The 23,464-nt window shown below is 41.5% G+C and overlaps 1 protein-coding gene across 1 annotated transcript in view; it reads right to left on the minus strand.

Moving 5' to 3' along the window:
• LOC135227782 (retinol dehydrogenase 12-like) overlaps positions 1-23,464 on the minus strand; it is a 46,657-nt gene that overhangs the window by 2,128 nt on the left and 21,065 nt on the right. The window contains exon 4 of the mRNA XM_064268755.1: positions 185-373. Coding sequence (XP_064124825.1) covers positions 185-373 — 189 coding nt within the window. The remainder of the gene's footprint in view (positions 1-184; positions 374-23,464) is intronic.

The raw sequence follows: 23,464 nt of genomic DNA on the forward strand, positions 1-23,464 counted from the left end.
GAAGATGTGAAGACAGGGTTGAGAGATATATAGGGTATACAGATGATAAAAGGAGGGGATTAACAGCTGATTTGGGAATATTTTATGGCCGGGACATGTTGGGAGGAGATATGAGGGATTGGGAGGTGGAGTTGAGAATGAAGGGAACTGTAGCAGAGGAGTAGAGGGTGTCAGAGGCAGTTACCTGTCCCTTGAAGTCTCCGAGCAAGCTCCCCAGTGAATGAGGTCAACAGCAGTTTGCTGCAGTCATAGTTCTGGTTCCAGGCCAAAGGGCCACCAGCCCCTGTCAAGTGCTCCTCATCAATGTACCCACATGCTTGCCGAAAGGAAGACACATTTACCACTCTGGCTGACCCCGCCCTCTGTAGGGCCCCTGGGTGGAAAGAAAAAAAAAAAAAAAAAAACCCACAACCAAAACCAGTTGCTGTAGAGTCAGTTCTGACTCATGGCAACCCCATATGTTGCAAAATGGAGATGTGTTCTGTAGGGTTTTAATGGCCGTAACCTTTCAGAAGCATATCTCCAGGTCTTTCCTTCCAAGGTGCTTCTGTAGCCAAATCTGTAGCGAGGCACTAAACCATTTGTGCCACCCAAGTACTCCAGAAAGAGGACCACACTTCTTTAAGTCAAGCCCTAGCGTAAATTCTCATGCCCATTCCCCAACCCACTTCTCCAGGAGACCCCAGGAGAGCAGTGGGCCCCCACCGCGATAGACACATGGGAGCTTAATGTTAACTGAGACTTCACTTCTGTTAGGTGCTTTCCTTATGCACTTCCTTCCTTTTTATATTAGTGTTTGCCATTTTGCCTTGGTCTTTTTCCATTTGCCAGTTGGAGTCAATTTAATTGATCTTCATTTATATGTTTTACCTCACGATAGCTTCAGAGGGGGGAGGAGTGGCTGGAAACATGTATTCATACACTCATTCATTCATTTATTCATTTTGCAAATGTTCATTAGGCACTTGGAATATGACAGACACCAAGCTAGGTTCTAAGGACAAAAGGGTGCTATGTTTGAGGAAGGAGAAACGTGCATACAGAGGTACTCTGGAAAATTATTTTGTTTTAAAATAAAAACTAAAAAGGACCACCACTGGAAAAGTAGTGACAAGTTGAATAACAATAATAATAAACTACTCTCCAAAGTAACAAATACAAGATTACAGTCAATAGAATAAGTTAAATCTTTAAACATAAAATAAGTACATAACTATACCCCATAAAAGTCAAGATTCTATAAAGTGTAAGAACAGTTGGTCACGTATGAGTTGACAGTATTATCCTTAAAATGCTAAAACATTTTTGAGCCCTACATTTAAATTAAGAATTACAAATTAAAAACTCAGCAGGTAGTATTTAGCCAAAATTTGCTGGAGAAGAATTTATTCTCAAAGAAGACTATGGCCCCCAAACTTGCTAGAGATAGTGGCAGAAAGCCAAAAGGACAGCATCGTTGGAGAGAATGGCCTTCACAGAGTAACATCAATGTGGGAAGACAAATGTGCGCAAGGGACTAATGGGAACCCTGTGAATATGGGTGGGGTGGGGGTGAGGGTCAGGGAGGATCCATTAGAGAGGTATTATTTGAGTTGAGCCTTGGCAGATGAACTAAAATTAACTAGGCTAAGAGGTGGGAATGGATATTCCAGTCAGAGGGAACAACATGTGCAAAAGCACAGTCAATGGTGAAAAAAAAAAAAAAAAAAAAAGAGCATGGCCCAAGAACTACAGATAGTTTCTGGCTGGGAAGAGCAAAAGGCGAGGCTGTCAGTCTGCAGGGGGTCTTGTAAGAACTGCCATATGGAGAGAAGGAGCTGAAGTCTATCATGTAAAGGACGAGGTACTTGCAAAGGGTTTTAAGCAAGAAAGTCTGTGATGAAAGGTGATTTCTGCAAGTGGCAATGGGGAGAATAGATAAGAGAAGGGAAGACAGTAGAGAAGACAGGTCAAGAAACTATTTTTAATATTTTATTGTGGTGGAAATATACATAATAAAACAATTTCTACAGGTACAATTCAGTGACATTGATTACATTCTTCATGTTGTGCAACCATTCTCCATACCTAAGTCATTCCACCGCCATTTCTCACCCTGTAACCACGAACCACCTTTGGTTTCTACATATTCCCTTATTTCATGTGAGATCACACAGCATTTGTCCTTTTGTGAATGACTAATTTTACTCTGCATAACGTTTTTAAGGTTCATCCATGTAGTGGCAGGCATCAGAACTACATTTTTCTTTACGGCTGAGTAATATTCCATTGTGTGTATATACCACAGTTTGTTTATCCACTCATCTATTAAGGAAAATTTTCAGTTGTTTCCACATTTTGGCTATTGTGAAAAGTGCTGCCATGAACATTGGGGTACAGGTTTTCTGGTTGTTTCTGCTTTTACTTCTTCTGAGTATATACCTAGGATTAGGATGGCTGGGTCATATGGTAGTTCTGTGTTCAACTTTTTGAGGAAACGCCAAACTGTTTCCTACAGTGGCTGTACCATTTTGCATTCCCACCAGCAGTGGATGAGGGTTCCAGTTTTTCTACCACCTTGCCAACTCCCATTGTTTTCCTTTTTTTTTAAATTATTGCCATCCTAATGGGAGTAAGGTGGTATCTCTTTGTAGATTCGTGTCTCCCTAATGGCTGGCAGCAGTGGTTAACAGCTCGGCTGCTAATAGAAAGGTTGGCAGTTGGAATCCACCAGCTGCTCCTTGGAAACTCTATGGGGCAGTTCTGCTCTGTTCTATAGGGTCACTGTGAGTCGGAATCAACTTGACCACAACGAGTTTAGCTTCTGGTTTTTTGGTAGAAGCTAATGACAGGGAGCCCTGGTGGCACAGTGGTTAAGTGTCTAGCTGCTAACTGAAAGGTCAGCACTTAGAACCCACCTGCCACTCTGCAGGAGAAAGGTGTGGCAGTCTGCTTGTGTAAAGATTACAGCCTTGGAAACCCTGTGGGACAGTTCTACTCTGTCCTTATAGGGTCACTATGAGTTGGAATCCACTTGATGGAAATGGTTTAATGGCTAACGAGGAGCCCTGGTGGTGCAATGGTTAAGCGATTGGCTGCTAACCAAAACTTACCAGTGGCTTCTTGAGAAAAGACCTGGTTACCTGCTCCCATAAATATTCAAAACCTCAAACCAAACCCATGACAGTGAGTCTATTCCGATTCATAATGACCCTATAGGACAGAGAAGAACTGCCCCACAGGGTTTCCAAGGCTGTAAATCTTCATGGAACCAGACTGCCACATCTTTCTCCCACAGAGCAGCTGGTCAGTTCGAAACCATCGACCTTTCGGTTCAAACTGCCGACCTTTCGGTTAGCAGTTAAGAAAGCACCAGCAGGGCTCCTGTAAAGATTACAGCTTAGGAAACCCTATGGGACCGTTCTATTCTGTCATATAGAGTCGCCATGAGTCCTAATTGACTCGACAGCACACAACAACAATGGCTAATGACGCTGAGCATCTTTTCATGTACTTGTTGGTCATTCGAATACCCTCTTTGGTGAAATGTCTGGCCCTTATTGGACTGGGCTCTCTTTTTGTTGTTAAGCTGTAGAACGTTTATATACGTTTTGGATATTTGTACATCCTTATCGAATGTATGGTTCCCAAAAATTTTCTCCACATCTGTAGGTTGTCTCTTTACTTTTTCGATAATATTCTTTGATTAACAAAAGTATTTCATTTTTCTGAAATCCCATTTATCTATCTTGTCTTTTGCTGCTCATGCTTTTTTGGTCATATCTGATAGTCCATTGCTAAAAAGGAGTTCCACAGCCTTGCCTCTACATATTCTTCTAAGAATTTTATGGTTTTAGTTTTCACATTTAGGTCCTTGATTCATTTTGTTTTTTGTGTATGGTGTGAGGCACAGATTGTTCCATTTTTCTGCATGTGAAAATCCAATTTTCCCAGCATCATTTATTGAAGAGACTCTTTCTCCCCCATTTATAGACTTAGCTACCTTGTTGAAAATCAGTTGACCATAGATGTATGAATTTATTTCTGGACTCTCAATTCTATTTCATTGGTATATATCTGTTATACCAATACCAAGCTGTTTTAATTACTATGGCTTTACGGTATGTTTTGAATTCAGAAAATGTGAGTCCTCCTGCTTTATTCTTCTTCTTCAAGATTGCTTTAGCTTATTGGAGTCCCTTGTCCTTCCATATAAATTTGGGGATTGGTTTTTCTATTTCTGTACAGAAGGCTATTGGAATTTTGATGAGGATTGCATTGAATGCACAGATTGCTTTGAGTAATATTTACATCTTAACTGTATTAAGCCTTGCAAACCATGAACACAAAATGTTCTATTTATTTACATCTTCTTTAATTTTAGTAATATTTTATGGTTTTCTGTGTACAAGTTTTTCACTTTCCTGGTTTATTCCTAAGTACTTTATTTCTTTTAGATGTTGTTTTAAATGGTAATATTTCCTTAATTTTCTTTTCTGCATGCTCATTGCTCATGTACAGAAACCCAGCTGATTTCTGTGTGTTGACATTGTACCCTGCCAACTAGAACTAATTCATTTACTAATTCTAAGAGCTTTCTTGAGGACTCCTGGGGTTTTCTATGTATAGGATATTTTCATCTGCAAAATGGGATGGTTTTACTTCCTTCTTCCCTATTTGGGTACCTTTTTCTATTTTTTTTTTTTAGTTGTTCTGGCTAGGACTTCCAGAGAAATGTTGAAAGCAGTGGTGAGAGTGGGCATCCCTGTCTTGTTCCTGATCTTAATGAGAAAGCTCTGTCTTTTTCCATTGAGTATGATGTTAGCTGTGAGTTTTTCATAAATGACCTTTCTTATATTGAGGAATTTCCCTCTGTTCCTATCTTGTTGAGTGTTTTATCATGAAAAGGCATTGAATTTTGTCAAATGCCTTTTCTGTTTCTATTGAGATGATCATGTGTTCCTTTTCCTTTGTTCTGTTAATGTGGTGTATTTACATTGACTGATTTTCTAATGTTGAACCATCCTTGCGTTCCCGTTCCCGGGGTAAATCCCACTTGACCATGATGCATACTCTTTTTATTATGTTTTTGGATTTGCTTTGCTAGTACTTTGTTGAGTATTCTTGCATCCATATTCATTAGGACTATTGGTCTGTAGTTTTCCTTTCTTGTAATGTCTTTGTCTGGTTTTGGTATCAGAGTAATGTTTGTGTCATAGAATGAATTAGGTGGTGTTCCCTCCTCTTCTATTTTTTTGAAAAGTTTAAGTAGGATTGGAGTCATTTCTTCTATAAATGTTTGATAGAATTTCCTAGTGAAGCCATCTGGTCCAGGATTTTTCTTTGTTGGAAGGTTTTTGATTACTGATTCAATCTCTTCACTTGTAATGTGTTTGTTGAGATCCACTATTTCTTCTTGAGTCAATGTAGGGAATTCATTTGTGTCACAGAATTTGCCCATTTCCTCTAAGTTATCTAATTTGTTAGCATACAACTGTTCACAGTATTCCCTTACAATGCTTTTTATTTCTGTAGGATCAGTTGGAATGTCCCCAGTTTCATTTCTAATTTTAGATATTTGCATCTTGTCTTTTTTTTTGTCACTCTAGCCAATGATTTTCCAATTTTATGTATATTTTCAAAAACTAACTTCTTGTTTTGTCGATTCTATTTTTTTTCTCTATTTCTTTTATTCCTGCTCTCATCTTCATTATTTCCTTCCTTCTGGTAGTTTTGGGCTTAGTTTGCTTGATTTTTCTTTTCTAATTCCTCAAGTTGTAGATTTCAGCTATTAATTTGAGATCTTTTTTTAATGTAGGCATTTAATGCTATAAATTTTCCTCTGAGTACTGCCTTTGCTGTATCTCATAGGTTTTGGTATGTTGTGTTGTCATTCTCATTCAATCCTAAGCATATTTTTTCTCAACTGATTTCTTCTTTGACTTATTGGTTGCTTAGTAGTGTGTTATTTAGTTTCCATATATTTGTGTATTTTGTTCTTTTCCTTCAGTGCTGACATCTTTTGTGCATAGATTTTTTGTGTATGTAAACCATTTTGTTTCCCTTCTTTATTTTTGTGTATAATTTTTTATTTTTGGTTACCATGAGGACTATGTTTATCATCTTACATTTATAACAACCTGGTTTTTATTCATACCAACTTAATTTCAGTAACATACAAAAACTCTGTACCTATGCCAATCCTCCCCCCTCCCATTTATGTTGTTGCTATCACCAATTACATCTTTATACCTCAAATACTGTATAATTTAAATACTGTATTATATGAGTCAGAATCAACTCGATAGCACTGGGTTTGGTTTTTTTTTTTTTTGGTTTTACAGTTTTCATTTTCATGTTTTTTATGCTTTTGCCATTATAAAACATGAAGATGATACCAGTTGTATTTGCCAACCAAAAATACCTTAAATCTGATCTTTATACTTGTCAAGATATTTTCTTTAATGGACATTTTTTCCCTGTACATACAACTTAAAGTAACCATCTAACAGCCTTACTTTTCCTTCTGGAGAATTCCCTTTAGCATTTTTTATAGCGCTGACTTGGTGATAACAAATTCCCTCAATTTTTGTTTATCTGGGAATATCTTAATTTTGTCCTCTTTTTTGACAATGGTTTTGCTGAATATTCTTGGCTGACAATTCTTTTCTTTCAGCACTTTAAATACATCATCCCATTGCCTTCTTGGCTGCTTGGTTTCTGAAGAGAAACTGGCACTTAATCTTATTAAGGACCCCTGTACATGATACTTCACTTCTTTCATGCTGCTCAATAGTTTCTCTTTATCCTTGGTTTTTTAGAGTTTGATTATAATATGCCTTGGTATTTCTCTTTTTTGATTTATCCTACTTGGAGTTTGCCAAACTTACTGGGATCTGTAAGTTCCTTCCTTTCATCATATTTGGGAACTTCTCAGCCATTATTTCTTCAAAAATTCTTTGTTCATTTCTCTGTCTTCTTCTGCTGGACTCCCATAATGCATGTATTATCTCATCTGATGGTATCCCACAGATCTCTTAGGATTTGTTCATTTTTCTTCACTCTTTTTACTTTTTTGCTCCACAGAATAAATAATCTCAAGGGCCGTGTCTTCAAGTTCATGAATTCATTCTTCTGCCAATTCAAATCTGCTGCTGAGCCCTTCCAGAGAGTCGTTCATCTCTTATCACACTTTTCAGCTCTAGTTTTTTTTCTAATTTCTATCTCTTTATTGAAATTTTTGTTTTGTTCTTGTATTGTTTTCTTGATTTCCTTTAGGTTTTTTTCAGTGTTTTCCTTTATCTCTTTGAACATATTTAATACTGTTGCCTTAAAGTCTTTCTTGGGTGATTTCGTTATCTGTCCTTACTCAAGGACAGTTCTGTTATTTTGTTCTTTTGCCTCTTCACTTGCTTTGTGATTGTCTATTGCAATTGGGACATTAATCTATTCTACTGTGGTAACTCTAGAGATTAGATTCTTCACCTTTTTTAAGGTTTGCTCTTATTCCTCTTTATTAATGTTATTATTTTAAATTATGAGTTTTACTTCTCTGCTTCCACTCCAGACTCCGCATCTAGGTGCACTTGGTGTTGTCCCTTCCCATGGATCTCCCTACCAAGGGGTGCCAGCACTCTCTGTTTCACCTATAGGCTCCGTGAGTAAGGGTGTTGCCCATGTCACTTCAGCACCAAAATCTATGGCTTGTAACACTTGGCCTGGTTGCTTCCCCACCAGATATTGGATACACTGATCGTATTACTTCAGCACCAGGCTCCCTCCCCCAGGGATAGCAGCCATGCTCCTCCAGCACCTGCCCCCCCATTTGGAATTAATGGCTTTTTTTGATTGCTCACTGCAGTGCAGTGTGTGTCTTTTATATGGCCTTGTCACCGTGGTCTTATAATGCCTATCAAATGACTGAGTGGGACTTTGCAAATAAGGTGTTTGTGGTCCACCAAGAGAATTTGGCAGCTTGCTAACAATGCAAGTAAGGTTCATGGCACACTTATGGGGGTGAAACCATGCAAATAAGATGTATGGAACTCTAATGAGGAGATTGGTCAGTTTTGCCATCCTGCTAGGCTTAAAACGAGCCATCCCAAAGGCAGAAGGGAGGGACCTCACTTTCACAAAGAAAGAAGAGCTAGGAGTGAAGCACATCCTTTGGACCCAGGATCCCTGTGCTGAGAACCTTCTAGACCCAGGAGTCAAAAAAAGCTGTAACACCAGAGATGGTGAGAGATGGGGAGAAGCAGCTGCATAGAAATGGCAACAGAAGAGGCAGCAGAACCAGGGAGACTGGCAGGAGATGGAGCAGGGGGCTTCCTGGCCCACAGAGAAAGAAAGTTGAGCACATTTGATTAGGAAACTTGCTGGCAGAGTGGGGTACCTCCAGGCACTTGTCAGTGGAGCTAGGCTTCTGGACCAATGGAGCGAAAGAGCTTAGTACCTTTGGGCCAGGGCTTACTGGCAGAGTGGGGTGCCTCTGGGCACTTATCAGTGGAGCTAGAGAGCTCCGTAACACTCACCTGAGCAGGGAAGAGGCCAGGCAAACCCTAAAGGCCCAAGGGGCTGAGAAGCCAGGTCCAGGAGACCGATGGCCAGAGAGAGGACGGCCTGTGGCACAGCTGCGAAGAGGCTGTCCTGATCAAAGAATTGTATCCTGAATTGTAACCCGCTATGTCCCTAATAAACCCCATAACTGTAAGTGTAACTTATGAGTTCTGTGTGGCCATCGCAATGAATTATCAAAGCCAGCAGAAAAGTAGAGAGTGCTGTGGGAGGGACAGATGGTGTCAGAATTTGTAAAAAGGTTGGAGAGAGAGGCGGGGCCAACATAGTACTCTGGACAGATGCATCATGTGTCCCTCTGCAGCAAAGACCCAAAAAGCTAAAGAAAACACATACAAACGTCAGTCCTAGAACCCTAAGCATCAAATAAAGGGATAAAGAACTAGATCAAACACTGAATGGCGGAAGAAACTGGGGAAAAAAAAAAAAAACAGAATGAGGAAAGATATGGAGTGAAGGTCACCTGACAACTAACATGGCACAGCTTTGCCATCTTTGAGCACAATCAGAAACAACCCCAGACAGGGATTATGGAAAGGCAACCTCATGGAACACCCAACAGGAAACAGAGCACCTGGGAACCTGAGAAACACACTTTCTCACTCCTCACCCTCTGCCCTATATGCCACCCCGGCCTTTCCTGAGCTGTGCTGCTTATCTAGAGAGCTAATGGCCTGCTATCACCCCATCCGCCAGCTCCTGCCGTGTCATTTTTTTTCCACTTTCTTCCTTTCTTTCTACCTCCCACCTAGCTTCATATGCCACCCCCACCTCTTCCAGACAGACAACAGTGTGCTGCTCAGCTAGAGAGCTACTAGCCCATCACCACCCCAGGTCCACCCCACCACCACCTGCTGGCTCCTGCCATGCCATTTTTTTCCCCTTTCTTCCTTTTCTTTCTCCCTCCCTCCTAGCCCCATCCACCACCCTCACCCATTCCAGACAGGCAACGCTGTGCCAATAAGCTAGAGAGCTACTAGCTTGCTGTTACCCCAGGTCTACCCCACCCACACCGGCCAGCTCCTACCATGCCATTTTTTCTTTTTTTAAAAGCTTACTTCTTTTATTTCTCCCTTCCACCTAGCCCTGTATGCCACCCCACCCCTTCCGGACAGGCAACACTGTGCTGTGTGGCTAGAAACCTACTAACCCACCACCACTCTGGATCCTTCTGCCCTTACCCACTGGCTCCAGCTGCACCATTTCTTTTCTTTTTTCCCTTTCCTTCTTTTTTTTCCTCCCTCCCATCTAGCCGCGTACACCACCTCTACTCTCTCCCACCAGGCCATGTAGCACCATCGTGGGTAGAGAGCCACCGGCTTGCCACCAGCCCAGGTCTGCCACACCCAGCATCTGGCCTCTACCACACCATTCTTTTTTTTTTTCTTTCTTTCATCCTTTTCCTTCTCATTCCCACCTAGTGCCATACACCACCTCTACCTCTTCCTACAGGGCCATGCCATACTGCCATGATACTCAGCCATTGGCCCACTGCCACCCCAGAGCCACCCTGCCCCCACCCTGATATCACTTTCCCAGTGAGAAAGAGAAAAGCAGCACTGACTTCTAGGAGCTTGCCTGGGGAGAAAAGCCACATCTTGAGTGGCTTGGGGCAAAAACTAGGCTGGTTAAACAAGATAGTAGGGAGCCAGGATCCTTAGGTTCCACCCACCCAGAGGCCTAAGGCCATATGCATAGTTGAGGTGTGGAGAAGAGATGTGCCTGGAATGTTTTTAAAAGGATTATGTGTTTCTATGAATGTACTATGGGTATTGAACACCAAGCATCTGTTAGTTGAACGTCAATAATGCCACAAAACATCAGAATCACACAAGGCTATGCTGTGACCATGATAGATCAAGACTATTCCTTAATCATGACTGAGCATAGGTAAAACATGAACATTCTCCAAGTCACAAAATACAAAACACCCTTCCTTGCTCAGCTGAGTGACTAATGACAGCTTTAGCCTCCCTCCAGGCCAGCAGGTTTCAGCAGAGCTCCCAGACTAAGACAGGCTGGGAAGAAGGACCTGGTGATCTACTTCTGAAAAAACTGGCCAGTGAAAACCTTATGAATAGCGGTGGAACATTGTTGGATAGGGTGCCAGAAAATGAACCCCTCAGGCTGGAAGGCCCTCAAAATGCAACTAGGAAAGAGCTATCTCCTCAAAGTAGAGTAGACCTTAATAACATGAGTGGAGTAAAGCTTTCAGGACTTTGATTTGCTGATGTGGCACAACTCAAGATGAGAAGAAATGAATGCAAACATCCATTAATAATCAGAATGTGAAAGGTACAAAGTATGAATCTAGGAATACTGGGAGTTGTCAAAAATGAAATGGATCAACTGCTCCTTTCATGGGCGTTGAATGTGAATCCAAGTAAAACGAAATCCTTAACAACTTCAATATTTTCCTGTTTATCATGATGTTGCTTATTGGTCCAGTTGTGAAGATTTTTGTTTTCTTTATGTTGAGGTAAAACTAACAAAATTAGCCACTGTATTAGATGTATGTTGTGGGAGAAAAAGGAGCCCTGGTGTTGCAGTGGTTAAGAGCTTGGCTGCTAACCAAAAGGTCGATGGTTCAAATCCACCAGCTGCTCCTTGGAGACTCTTTGAGGCAGTTCTACTCTGTCCTATAGTGTTGCAATGAGTCATAACTGACTGATACCAGTGGGTTTACAGGTGGGAGAAAAACAGGTCAAAAGTGACATCAAGGTTTTTGTCTTGAGCAGCTGAAAGGATGGACTTGTCTTTAAGGAACTTTGGGCAAAGCAGATTTTTTTTTTCAAAAATGTTATATTATACTGTGTATATTGATCTGCAATATTGAGAGGATATATCATAAAAAGATAAATCATAATTTAATTATTTATACAATATCTAAATAGAAATATATAAAATAGTAAAGGTCTTAAACTGAAAACAGCATTATTTTAACCATGAAATGATACTACTATTGTAATATGATAAATAATATAGTTTTCCAATGAGAATTTGAACATTACTAATAGAATATTAAGTGAAAAACCAAGAAAAAATATTATAAGCAGTATGATTCTAATTTTAAAGTTACATATGAATGTGTGCATAAAATAATAAAATAAAATAACATCAATGGGGAAAAAAATGAAACGGGTTGCATAAAGATAGAACTCTTAGGCACTAGTGAGCTGAAATGGGCTGTTATTGGCCATTTTGGATCAATCATATTGTCTACTATGCCAGGAATGACAAATTGAAGAGGAATGATGTTGCATTCATCATCAAAAAGAATATTTCAACATCTATCTTGAAGTATAACTCTGTCAGTAGTAGGATAATACCTACACACCTACCAGTTCATATAACTATTATTCAAATTTATGTACCAATCACTAATGCCAAAGATGAGAAAATCGAAGATTTTTACCAACTTCTGCAGTCTGAAATTGATCAAACATGGAATGCAAAAGTTGGAAACAAATAAGAAAGACCAGTAGTTGGAAAATATGGCCTTGGTGATACAAATGATGCCAGGGATCACATGATAGAATTTTGCAAGACCAAAGACTTCTTCATTGCAAATACCTATTTTCAACAACATAAACAGCAGCTATACAAGTATACCTCACAGGATGGAAAATATAGGAATCCAATCGACTACGTCTGTGGAAAGAGACAATGGAAAAGCTCAGTATCAACAGCCAGGACAAGACCAGGGGCCAATTGTGGAACAGACCATCAAGTTTAAGTTGGAGGAAAAGAAAATGAAAACAAGGCCACAAGAACCAAAATACAACCTTGAGCATATCCCACCTGAGTTGGAGACCATCTCAAGAATAGATTTGATGAATTGAACACTAATGACTGAAGACCAGATGAGTTGTGGAATGGCATCAAGGACATCATACATGAAGAAAGCAAAAGATCATTATAAAAATGATGTGGGGGCACAGTCTGACCTCTATCTTCACAGGGGGAAGGAGAATCAAGATCAACAGCCCAAGACTGATCTATGAGGTGAAAGTCTGACATGCCTCCTCTCTCCACCATTACTACCAATTCTGACATGAACTGTCCCTCCCATAGCACTCCCTACTTCTCTGCTGGGTTCGATACTTCACTGCAATGGCCACATGGAACTCACAGACAATACTGATGATTATGGGGTTTATTAGGGAAGTAACAGGTTAGAATTCAGAGTCAGGAATGCTCAGGATACAGTTCTTCCATCAGGACATCCTCTTCCCAGCCGTGCTCACGGGCATGCCTCTCTCTGGCCCTCTGCCTCCCCAAAGGCACTCAGCTTCTCCACTCCTTGGGACTGGAAGCCTAAAGCGCGGTATCCTGTTGATCTCTCCTGCCACTGCTTCTCACCGTCTTCAGGGTTACAGCTCACTCTCTCTCTTGGTCTCCTTGTTCCAGGAGCTTCTCAGGGATCTTGGGTTCAAAGGAGGTGCTCTCCACTCCTGGCTGTTCTTCCTTGGTGGTGGTGGGATCCTCTCTTTCCTGCCTCTGGGGAAGCTCATTTCAAGCCCCGCCAGATGGCAAAACTGACCAGTCCCTCTAGTGGGCCACAATTACCCTCATCTGCACAGACCCACACAATCACCTGGGTGTAAGTTATAAGACCATGACAAGAAAGGTCACACAAAAGTGATCCATGACACCACAAACAGTAAAAAGACAGGCGAGAAAGAAAAGACCAAAATAGATTCAGAAGAGTCTGAAACTTGCTTTGTAATATAGAACACCTAAAGCAAATGGAAGAAATGATGAAGTAAAAGAGCTGAACAAAACATTTCAAAGGACAGCTCAAGAAGACAAAGTAAAGTATTATAATAAAATGTGCAAAGACTTGGAGTTAGAAAACCAACAAGGAAGTACACATTCAGCATTTCTCAAGCTGAAAGAACTGAAGAAAAATTTCAAGCCTCGAGTTCCAATTTTGAAGGATTCTATGGGGAAAATATTGAATTATGCAGAAAGCATCAAAAGAAGATGGAAGGAATACACAAAGTCACTGTACCAAAAATAACTGGACAATGTTCAACCATTTCAGGAGATAGCACAAGATCAAAAACTGATGATACTGAAGGAAGAAGTCCAAGCTGCACTGAAGGCATTGGCAAAAAAACAAGGCTCCAGGAATTGACAGAATACCAATTGAGATGTTTCAACAAATGGATGCAGTGCTGGAGGTACTCACTCATCTATGCCAAAAAATTTGGAAGACAGCTACTTGGTCAACCAACTGGAAGAGATCCATATTTGTGCCCATTCCAAAGAAAGACGGTTTGACAGAATGTGGAAATTATCCAACAATATCATTAATATCACACACAAGTAAAATGTTGCTGAAGATAATTCAAAAATGGTTGCAGCAGTACATCAAAAGGGAACTACCAAAAAGTCTAGCTGGATTCAGAAGAGGACATTGAATGAAGGATATCACTGGTGATGTCACATGGATCTTGGCTCAAAGCAGGAAGTGTCAGAAAGATGTTTACCCGTGTTGTTCTGACTATGCAAAGGCATTCAACTGTGTGGATCATAACAAACTACAGATAACATTGCAAAGGATGGGAATTCCAGAACACTTAATTGTGCTCATGAGGAACCTGTACTTAGACCAAGGGACCAAAAGGAACAAGACAATAACGCACTGTTTAAAATCAGGAAAGGTGTAAGTCAGGGTTGCATCCTTTCACCACATTTATTCTAACTGCATGCTGAGCACATAATCCTGGACTATATGAAGAAGAATGCAGCATCTGGATTGGAGGATGACTCATTAACAACCTGCCATATGCAGATGACACAACCTTGCTTGCTGAAAGTGAAGAGGACTTGAAGCACTTACTGATGAAGATCAAAGTCTATAGCCTTCAGTATGGATTACCCCTCAACATAAAGAAAACAGAAATCCTTACAACTGAACCAATAAGCAACATGATAAATGGAGAAAAGATTGAAGTTGCCAAGGATTTCATTTTACTTGGATCCACAATCAATGCCCATGGAAGCAGCAATCAAGAAATCAAATGGCACATTGCATTGGGTAAATCTGCTGCAAAAGATCTCCTTCAAGTGCTGAAAAACAAAGTTGTCTCTTTGAGGAGTAAGTGTGCCTGACCCAAGCCATGGTATTTTCAATAGCCTCATAAGCATGAAAAACCGGACAATGAATAAGGAAGGCTGAAGAAAAATTGTTGTCTTTGAATTATGGTATTGGCAAAGAATATTGAGTATATCATGGACTGCCAGAACAACAAACAAGTCTGTCTTGGAGGAAGTACAGCAAGAGTGCCCCTTGGAAGTGAGGATGGTGAGACTTTGTCTCATGTACTTTGTACATGTTATCAGGAGGGACCAGTCCCTTGAGAAGGACATCATGCCTGGTAAGGTAGAGGGGCAGCAAAAAAGAGGCAGACACTCAACAAGATGTATTGACACAGTGGCTGCAACAATAGGCTCAAACATAGCAAAGATTTTGAGGATGGTACAAGAGGTTTTTTTTTTTTTTTTTTTTTTACAAGAGCGAGCAGCGTTTCATTCTGTTGTACATAGGGTCCCTATGAGTCAGAAATGACTGGGTGGCACCTAACGACAACAACGACATGGGTATTGCGTGTTTCTTCTGTCTAGTGTTGTCGAACAGACCTACATGTATGATGGAAATGAATGTTGGATATTATAGATAACAGAGCATATAACTCTGCCTTCAGCCAATACTTGATTTGATATGCTGAAAGGGGAACTAGGAGTTGCCCGAAAGAAGCCCAGCCCATTCATTTCAATGCAGTAGCTGTGTGTATAGAGTATTGGGGGCTTAGGTCAAAAACCTGAGCCCCACACAAATCTTTTTTGTTAGGAAACTTGCATTTGAAAAGATATGCAGATTCATATCTTTTCAATGTCATGGGACATTTGCAGGAACGGCCTGCAAAGAAAAAAAATGACTATTTTACTTTTTGAATTTTGTGCAAGGGGTTTGCTGTTGGGTGCATTGAAGCAGGAAAAGTCAATGCCCATCAGAAGAACCCTCTTCTAGGATCAGGAGTTAAACGGAGCTGATGAGTAGACAGCCTAGTATGCTCACTTGTGGTAACCACCTGGGTCCACTTGATGAGTGGAAGTGGGGGATGTGTAGCAATGAAGAGATGGGCTGAGTTTGGACATGTTCCCTTGACACCTGTTGACCTAGCCCACAGAAGCTTGGTACGAGAGAGAGAGAAAGGGTTGGCTGGTCTGAAGTGAGGGGTGTTTTGTGGACTCTTGAGCATACAGGTGGTGCCCACTGACCTAGCCCACGGAGGCTAGGAATGAAAGAGAGAGAGAAGGGGCTGTCTGGTCTGAAATGCAGGAAGGTGCATGGACTCCTGTACCTGGGGCTGGTGCCTATTGATCTAGCCCACAGGGGCTAGGGATGAGATGACCAGAACCCAACTGAATGAAGAGAGAAATGTTTGACACTGTGAGCTGGTGTAAATTGCTGCACTTTGATGGCTTGCTCTGAACTGAACTTTGCTTATGGATGCAGATGCTCAAAGTTCCAATAGGAACAGAAGATACTTCAGATCAAAGAACATGCTTACCTCCTCAGAGAACTGGTTTGATAGGGATCGTCAATTTAGAAATTGGCTATCTAAAACGAGGGAAGATAAAGGCATGAAGTGGCTGGGTGACATGCTTTCATCAGTGTGTTTAGACCCAAAATGAGGGGACAAAGGAGGATCCCCACTGAACAGCTTCCTCCTTTCCTGATGGGTCTGGGGAACAGAGGTTGGGGGAAGATGCTGATAGGATTATATAAGTGTTAATCATTAACAGGTGTTATGGATTGAATGTGTTCCCCAAAAATATGTGTCAGCTTGGCTAGGCTATGATGCCCCGTATTGTGTTGTTCTCCATTTTGTGATATGATGTAATTATCCTCCATTTTGTGGTATGCTGTTAATCCTAGCCTCTATGCCTGTGGTTATGGTCCCATCTGAGAGTCAGTTATCCATTACATTAATGAGACAGGATTCGGGTGGGATGTATCTTGAATCACCACCTTACTAGAGGGTGTGACTCAAGTCACCACTCTTACCCTAGTCACAATCATTATTCAGGTTACACCCTTGCTTGAGTCACAGCTTGTACCTTACAAAAGATAAAAGGAGAGAGAAGCAAGCAGATATAGGGACCTCAATACCACCAAGAAGGAGATGGGAACAGAGCATGTCCTCTGGACAAGGGATCCCTGCACTGAGAACCTCCTAGAACCAAGAGACACAGAGAGAGAGCTGTAACACCAGAGAGAAGCAAGATGGCGAGAAGCGGCAGTAGAGAAACTGCGGCAACAGAACCAGGAGACCAGTGCAAGATGGCATGGAAGCTGACCCATGGAGCAAGAGAGAGCTGAGCGCCTTCAGGCAGAAGGCTTCCTGGCAGAGCAGAGAGCTTCTGGGCATGTATCAGTGGAGCTAAAGAGCTTTGTAACTCTTGCCCAAACAGGGCAGAGGCTGGACCCGGGGCCAAGGAGCTGAGGGGCTGATGGCCAGAGAGAGGCCTGCCTGCGGACACAATTGAGAAGAGGATGTTCTGATCAATGCAGACCTTCCCCTAGAGCCGACAAAGACAGAAATCCTTCCCAGTGAGTCAGCACTTTGATTCAGACCTCTGCCTCCTAAACTGTGAAAAAACAAATTTCTGTTTGTTAAAGCCATGCACTTGTGATATTTCTGTCATGGTAACACTAGATAACTAAGGCAGAATTAGGTACCGAGAAGTGGGGATGCTGCTGTAACGGTTACATAAAATGTGGAAGTGGTTTTGGAAATGAGTAATGGGTACAGGGTGGAAGAGTTTTAAGATGCCTAATAGTAAAAGCCTAGGTTGCCTTGAAGAGACTGTTGCTAGAATTATAGACATCAAAGGCAATTCTGATGAGGGCTCTAAAGGAAGTGAGGAGAGCTATATAGAAAGTCTCTATCATTTTTCTTTCTTCACATTTTGAGTCATGCCACATCAGCAAATGAAGGTCCCGAAAGCTTTACTCCATCCACCTCATTAAGGTCGACACTACTTTGAGGAGGCAGCTCTTCCCCAGTCATCGACTGAGTGCCTTCCAACCTGGGGAGCTCATCTTCCAGCACTATATCAGACAATGTTCCACTGCTATTTCTAAGGTTTTCACTGGCTAATGTTTTTCAGAAGTAGACTGCATGACTCAAAATAAGAAGAAACAGCTGCAAACATCCAGAACCTGGAATGTACAAATTATATAATATAATATATATAATATAATTCATACATCTAGGAAAATTGGAAATCATCAAAAATGAAATGGAATGCATAAACATCGATATCTTAGGCATTAGTGAGCTGAAATGGACTGATATTGGCCATTTTGAATTGGACAATCATGTAATCTACTATGCTGGGACTGAGAACTTCAAGAGGAATGATGTCGCATTCATCGTCAAAAAGAAAGTTTCAAGATCTATCCTGAAGTACAAAGCTGTCAGTGATAGGATAATATCCATACACCTACAAGGAAGACCAGTTAATGCGACTATTATTCAAATTTACGCACGTACCACTAGGGCCAAAGATGAAGAAATAGAAGATTTTATCAGCTGCTGCAGTCTGAAATTGATCAAACATGCAATTAAGATGCATTGGTAATTACTGACAATTGGAATGAGAAAGTAGGAAACAAAGAAGAAGGATCAGTAGTTGGAAAATATGGCCTTGGTGATAGAAACAATGCTGGAGATCGAATGACAGAATTTTGCAAGACCAATGACTTCTTCATTGCAAATACCTTCTTTCACTAACATAAACAGCGACTATACACACACACATGGACCTCACCAGATGGAACACACAGAAATCAAATTGACTACATCTGTGGAAAGAGACGATGGAAAAGCTCAATATCACCCATCAGAACAAGGCCAGGGGCCGACTGTGGAACAGACCATCAATTGCTCATACGAAAGTTTAAGATGAAACTGAAGAAAATCAGAGCAAGTCCACAAGAGCCAGAATATGACCTTGAGTATATCCCACCTGAATTTAAAGACCATCTGAAGAATAGATTTGACGCATTGAACACTAGAAACTGAAGACCAGATAAGTTGTGGAATGACATCAAGGACATCATTCATGAAGAAAGCAAGAGGTCACTGAAAAGACAGGAAAGAAAGAAAAGACCAAGATGGATGTCAGAGGAGACTCTGAAACTTGCTCTCAAATGTCAAGCAGCTGAAGCAAAAGGAAGAATTGATGAAGTTAAAGAACTGAACAGAAGATTTCAAAGGGCAGCTCGAGAAGATGAAGTAAAGTATTACAATGACATGTGCAAAGAGCTGGAGATGGAAAGCCAAAAGGGAAGAACATGCTCGGCATTTCTCAAGCTGAAAGAACTGAAGAAAAACTTCCAGCCTCAAGTTGCAATAGTGAAGGATTCCACGGGGAAAATATTAAATGACACAGGAAGCATCAAAAGAAGGAAGGAATACACACTCATTATGCCAAAAAGAATTAGTCGATGTTCAACCATTTTAAGAGGTGGCATATGATCAGGAACTGATGGTGCTGAAGGAAGAAGTCCAAGCTGCTCTGAAGGCACTGGCAAAAAACAAGGCTCCAGGAATTGATGGAATATCAATTGAGATGTTTCAACAAACAGATGCAGTGCTGGAGGTGCTCACTTGTCTATGCCAAGAAATATGGAAGAGCTTCCTGGCCAACTGACTGGAAGAGATCCATATTTATGCCTATTCCCAAGAAAGGTGATCCAACCGAATGTGGAAGTTTTAGAGCAATATCATTAATATCACACGCAAGCAAAATTTTGCTGAAGATCATTCAAAAACGGCTACAGCAGTATATCGACAGGGAACTGCCAGAAATTCAGGCTGGTTTCAGAAGAGGACGTGGAGCCAGGGATATCATTGCTGATGTCAGATGGATCCTGGCTGAAAGCAGAGAATACCAGAAGGATGTTTACCTGTGTTTTATTGACTATGCAAAGGCATTCGACTGTGTGGATCATAACAAATTATGGATAACACTGAGAAGAACGGGAATTCCAGAACACTTAATTGTGCTCATGAGGAACCTTTACATAGATCAAGAGGAGGTTGTTTGGCAGAACAAGGGGATACTGATTCATTTAAAGTCAGGAAAGGTGTGTGTCAGGATCGTATTCTTTCACCATACCGATTCAATTTGTATGCTGAACAAATAATCTGAGAAGCTGGACTATATGAAGAACGGGGCATCAGGATTGGAGGAAGACTCATTAACAACCTGCATTATGCAGATGACACAGCCTTGCTTGCTGAAAGTAAAGAGGACTTGAAGCACTTACTGATGAAGATCAAAGACCACAGCCTTCAATACAGATTACACTTCAACATAAAGGAAACAAAAATCCTCACAACTGGACCAATGAGCAACATCATAATAAACGAAAAAAAGATTGAAGTTGTCCAGGATTTCATTTTACTTGGATCCACAATCAACACCCATGGAAGCAGCAGTCAAGATAGCAAAAGACGCATTGCATTGGGCAAATCTGCTGCAAAGGACCTCTTCAAAGTGTTGAAGAGCAAAGATGTCACCCTGAAGACTAAGGTGCGCCTGACCCAAGCCATGGTATTTTCAATTGCACCATATGCACGTAAAAGTTGTACAATGAATAAAGAAGACCTAAGAAGAATTGATGCCTTTGAATTGTGGTGTTGGTGAAGAATATTGAATATACCATGGACTGAATCCTAACACTATGATATAATAAAGGAGATTAAACCAAACCAAAAAAGAAAAAAAAAATGATGGATTAGCAGCAGTTATATTGATGAGGTCTACAACATTAGATAGTGTCTTAAGCCAATCTCTTTCGGGATATACAAGAGAGAAGCAAGCAGAGAGACATGGGAACCTCATACCAGGAAAGCAGCACAGGGAGCAGAACGTGTCCTTTAGACCTGAGGTTCCTGTGCTGAGATGCTCCCAGACCAAGGAAAGACTGATGATGAGGACCTTCCTCCACTGCTGACAGAGAAAGAAAGCATTCCCCTGGACCTAGAACCCTGAATTCGGACTTCTAGCTTACTGGACTGTGAGAGAATAAATTTCTCTTTGTTAAAACCATTCACTTGTGGTATTTCTGTTATAGTGGCACTAGATGACTGACATGGCACCAGAAATGGAATGTTGCTAAAATGTGGACTTTAAATGTGCTTCTGATGAGGCATCAAAAGAAAATTATAAACGTGTGATGGGACAATGGAAGAAGTATGATGATTTTTATGCAGTGGCAAGGAACCTGCTGGAATTTCAAATGTTTGATGGAAGGTGAAACTTATAAGTGATGAACTTGGATATCTGTCTGAGGATATTCCTAAGCAAGATCTTAAAGGGGCCATGTGGTTTCTCCTTTTATAGTAAAATGTAAGAGGAAAGAGATGGACTTAAAAATGAATTGAGCAAAATAAAAACAAAACCTAAAAATTTGGAAAATTCTGTGGTACAAACTAAGGAAACATGTCCTAGAATTTTCATCAAGGACAAGGCTGCACAAACTTTTGTTAAAGAGATTAAGCCTGTGATTGATGGATCAAACTAACTACCACAGCAGAAAACCCATCACCTTAGACTGAAGGGGAGAAAGAATGAAAGGAAAAAACATTGTCTGCCTCTTGGAATTCTATAGGCAGGAAACAGGCCAAAGGAGCTACATCTATTGTCTTCCAAGAAAAGAAAAGGACCATCCCTGGAGCAACTCAGAGAACAGCAGAACTGTTGGAAGGCAAAGCATAGATCCAAGGCCTGCTGGGTTTCAAAGGGTGGGACCAAGGCCTCTTAAATTTTGGACCTTAGCCTGCTCAGTTTCAGAGCATGGGGCAGTCATTGCGGTGGAAATGGGGCCCCTGCCCAAAGCAGAGGGGGTGGAGCTACCACGCAGAAGGAGCAGAACGTGGCCTGTTAGGGCCAAGGGAGTAGGATCATCACTCAGATGGACTGGGAGAATGGGGCTGTCCGCTCAAAGCCAAGGGAACAGAGTTGCTGTTCCAGTGGGCATAGAAGACAGACTGAAGCCTGGGGCCCAGGGGTCTCCATCCAGAATTCAGAGAATGTGGACAATGCCCAGAGTCTGGAGGGTAGAGCCTTTGCCCAGATGGTCTAGCTAATGTAATTTTTTCCTGCTGGGATTTGGAGTTGCTTGGTGCCTGTTATTAAATGTCTGCCTGTGCCTGTTCTACCATTGTACTTTGGAAGCAGGTAACTTGTATACTAGATTTCACAAGTTCACAGATGAAGAGGAATTTTGCAGAAGATGAGATTTTGGACTTTGAGTAGATTTAAAACTTTTGGGATGATATGATGGGGTGAACGTGTTTTACATGTGGCAAGGACATGAATTTGGGGGGCTAAAGGGTAGAATGTTATGGAATGAATTGTGCTCCCCCAAAATATGTCAACCTGGTTAGGCCTGTGGTTATGGTCCCATTTGGGAGTGAGTTTTCTGTTATGTTAATGAGGCAGGATTAGGGTGGGATGTATCTTGAGTCACCGCCTCACTAGAGGGTGTGACTCAAGTCACAATCCTCACCCCAGTCACCACCCTTATTCAAGTCATGCCATTACCTGAGTCACACTTTTCTCTCACAAGAGATAAAAGGAGAGAGAAGCAGCAGAGATAGAGACCTCAATGCCACCACGAAGAGATGGGTGCAAAGCATGTCCTCTGGACATGGTGTCCCTGTGCTGAGAACCTCCTAGGACCAGAAGACACAGAGAGAGAGCTGTAACACTAAAGATGAAGGAAGATGGTGAGAAGCAGCAGCACAGAAATGGCAGTAGAACCGGGAGACGGCATAGAAGCCAACTCATGGAGCAAGAGAGAGCTGAGTGCCTTCAGGCAGGAGGCTTCCTGGTGGAGTGTGATGCCTCTCCACACTTATTGGTGGATCTAAAGAGCTTTGTAATAGTTGCCCAAGCAAGGAAGAGGCCAGGCCCAGGGCTGAGGAGCTGAGGGGCCAAGGGCCAGAGAGAGGCCTGCCTGCGGACATAGCTGAGAAGAGGATATCCTGATCAACATGGACCTTGCTCCAGAGCTAACAGGTAAAGAAAGCCTTCCCCACAAGCTGGCACTCTGAATTCGGAGTTCTAGTTTCCTGAGCTGTGAGAAAATAAATTTCTGTTTGTTAAAGCCACCCACTTGTAGTACTTCTGTTATAGCAGCTCTAGACAACTATGATAATAGGGTTCATTGTGACTATAATTAACTATAAGAGGCTATAAGTATGAAAGAGTGGACTGAGGGAGAAATAATTGCTAGACTGGTCTTTCTACCAGCAATCTGGACTAGCACAGCAACTGAACCTGATGTCCCTTTGCAAAGTGGAAAAGTTTGGGTAAAAATAAAATGACACAGGAAAGGAGAAATACTAGCTGAAGGTAATGGAATGAATAAATGGGTTATGAGATGGGGGAAATCTAACATTATGCTGATACTCTGAGAGAGACTCAGAGCACAGGAATAATCTCTCAGTTAAATTTATCAGCCACCAGAAAGAGCGCAGCCAAGATAACTTTTGGAGAGCTGACTAGGTCAGATGGATACCTACAGCAGACTTGAATGGCTGGTACCTGAGTAACCTCATCCTGAGCACTCTGCCCTATTGACGGACTAATTGTTAATGACTGTTTTGGACTGGTAAAATGATTGAGAGAGGGAAGTTATCCTCCAGGAATGAAAGAACCATGGCTAGAAAAGCTGGGTGGTGGCCTTCAGTGTGATGGATTGCTTTTATATGGCCTTTCTAGCCATGATCTTGTAACTCCCACTAAATGACTGGGTGGAACTATGCAAATAAGGTGCTTGTTGCCCACTAAGGGAATTGGACAGCTTGCTAAAGAT

This window comes from Loxodonta africana, chromosome 15 (genome assembly GCF_030014295.1).
Source record: "Loxodonta africana isolate mLoxAfr1 chromosome 15, mLoxAfr1.hap2, whole genome shotgun sequence".
Taxonomy (NCBI): Eukaryota; Metazoa; Chordata; class Mammalia; order Proboscidea; family Elephantidae; genus Loxodonta; species Loxodonta africana.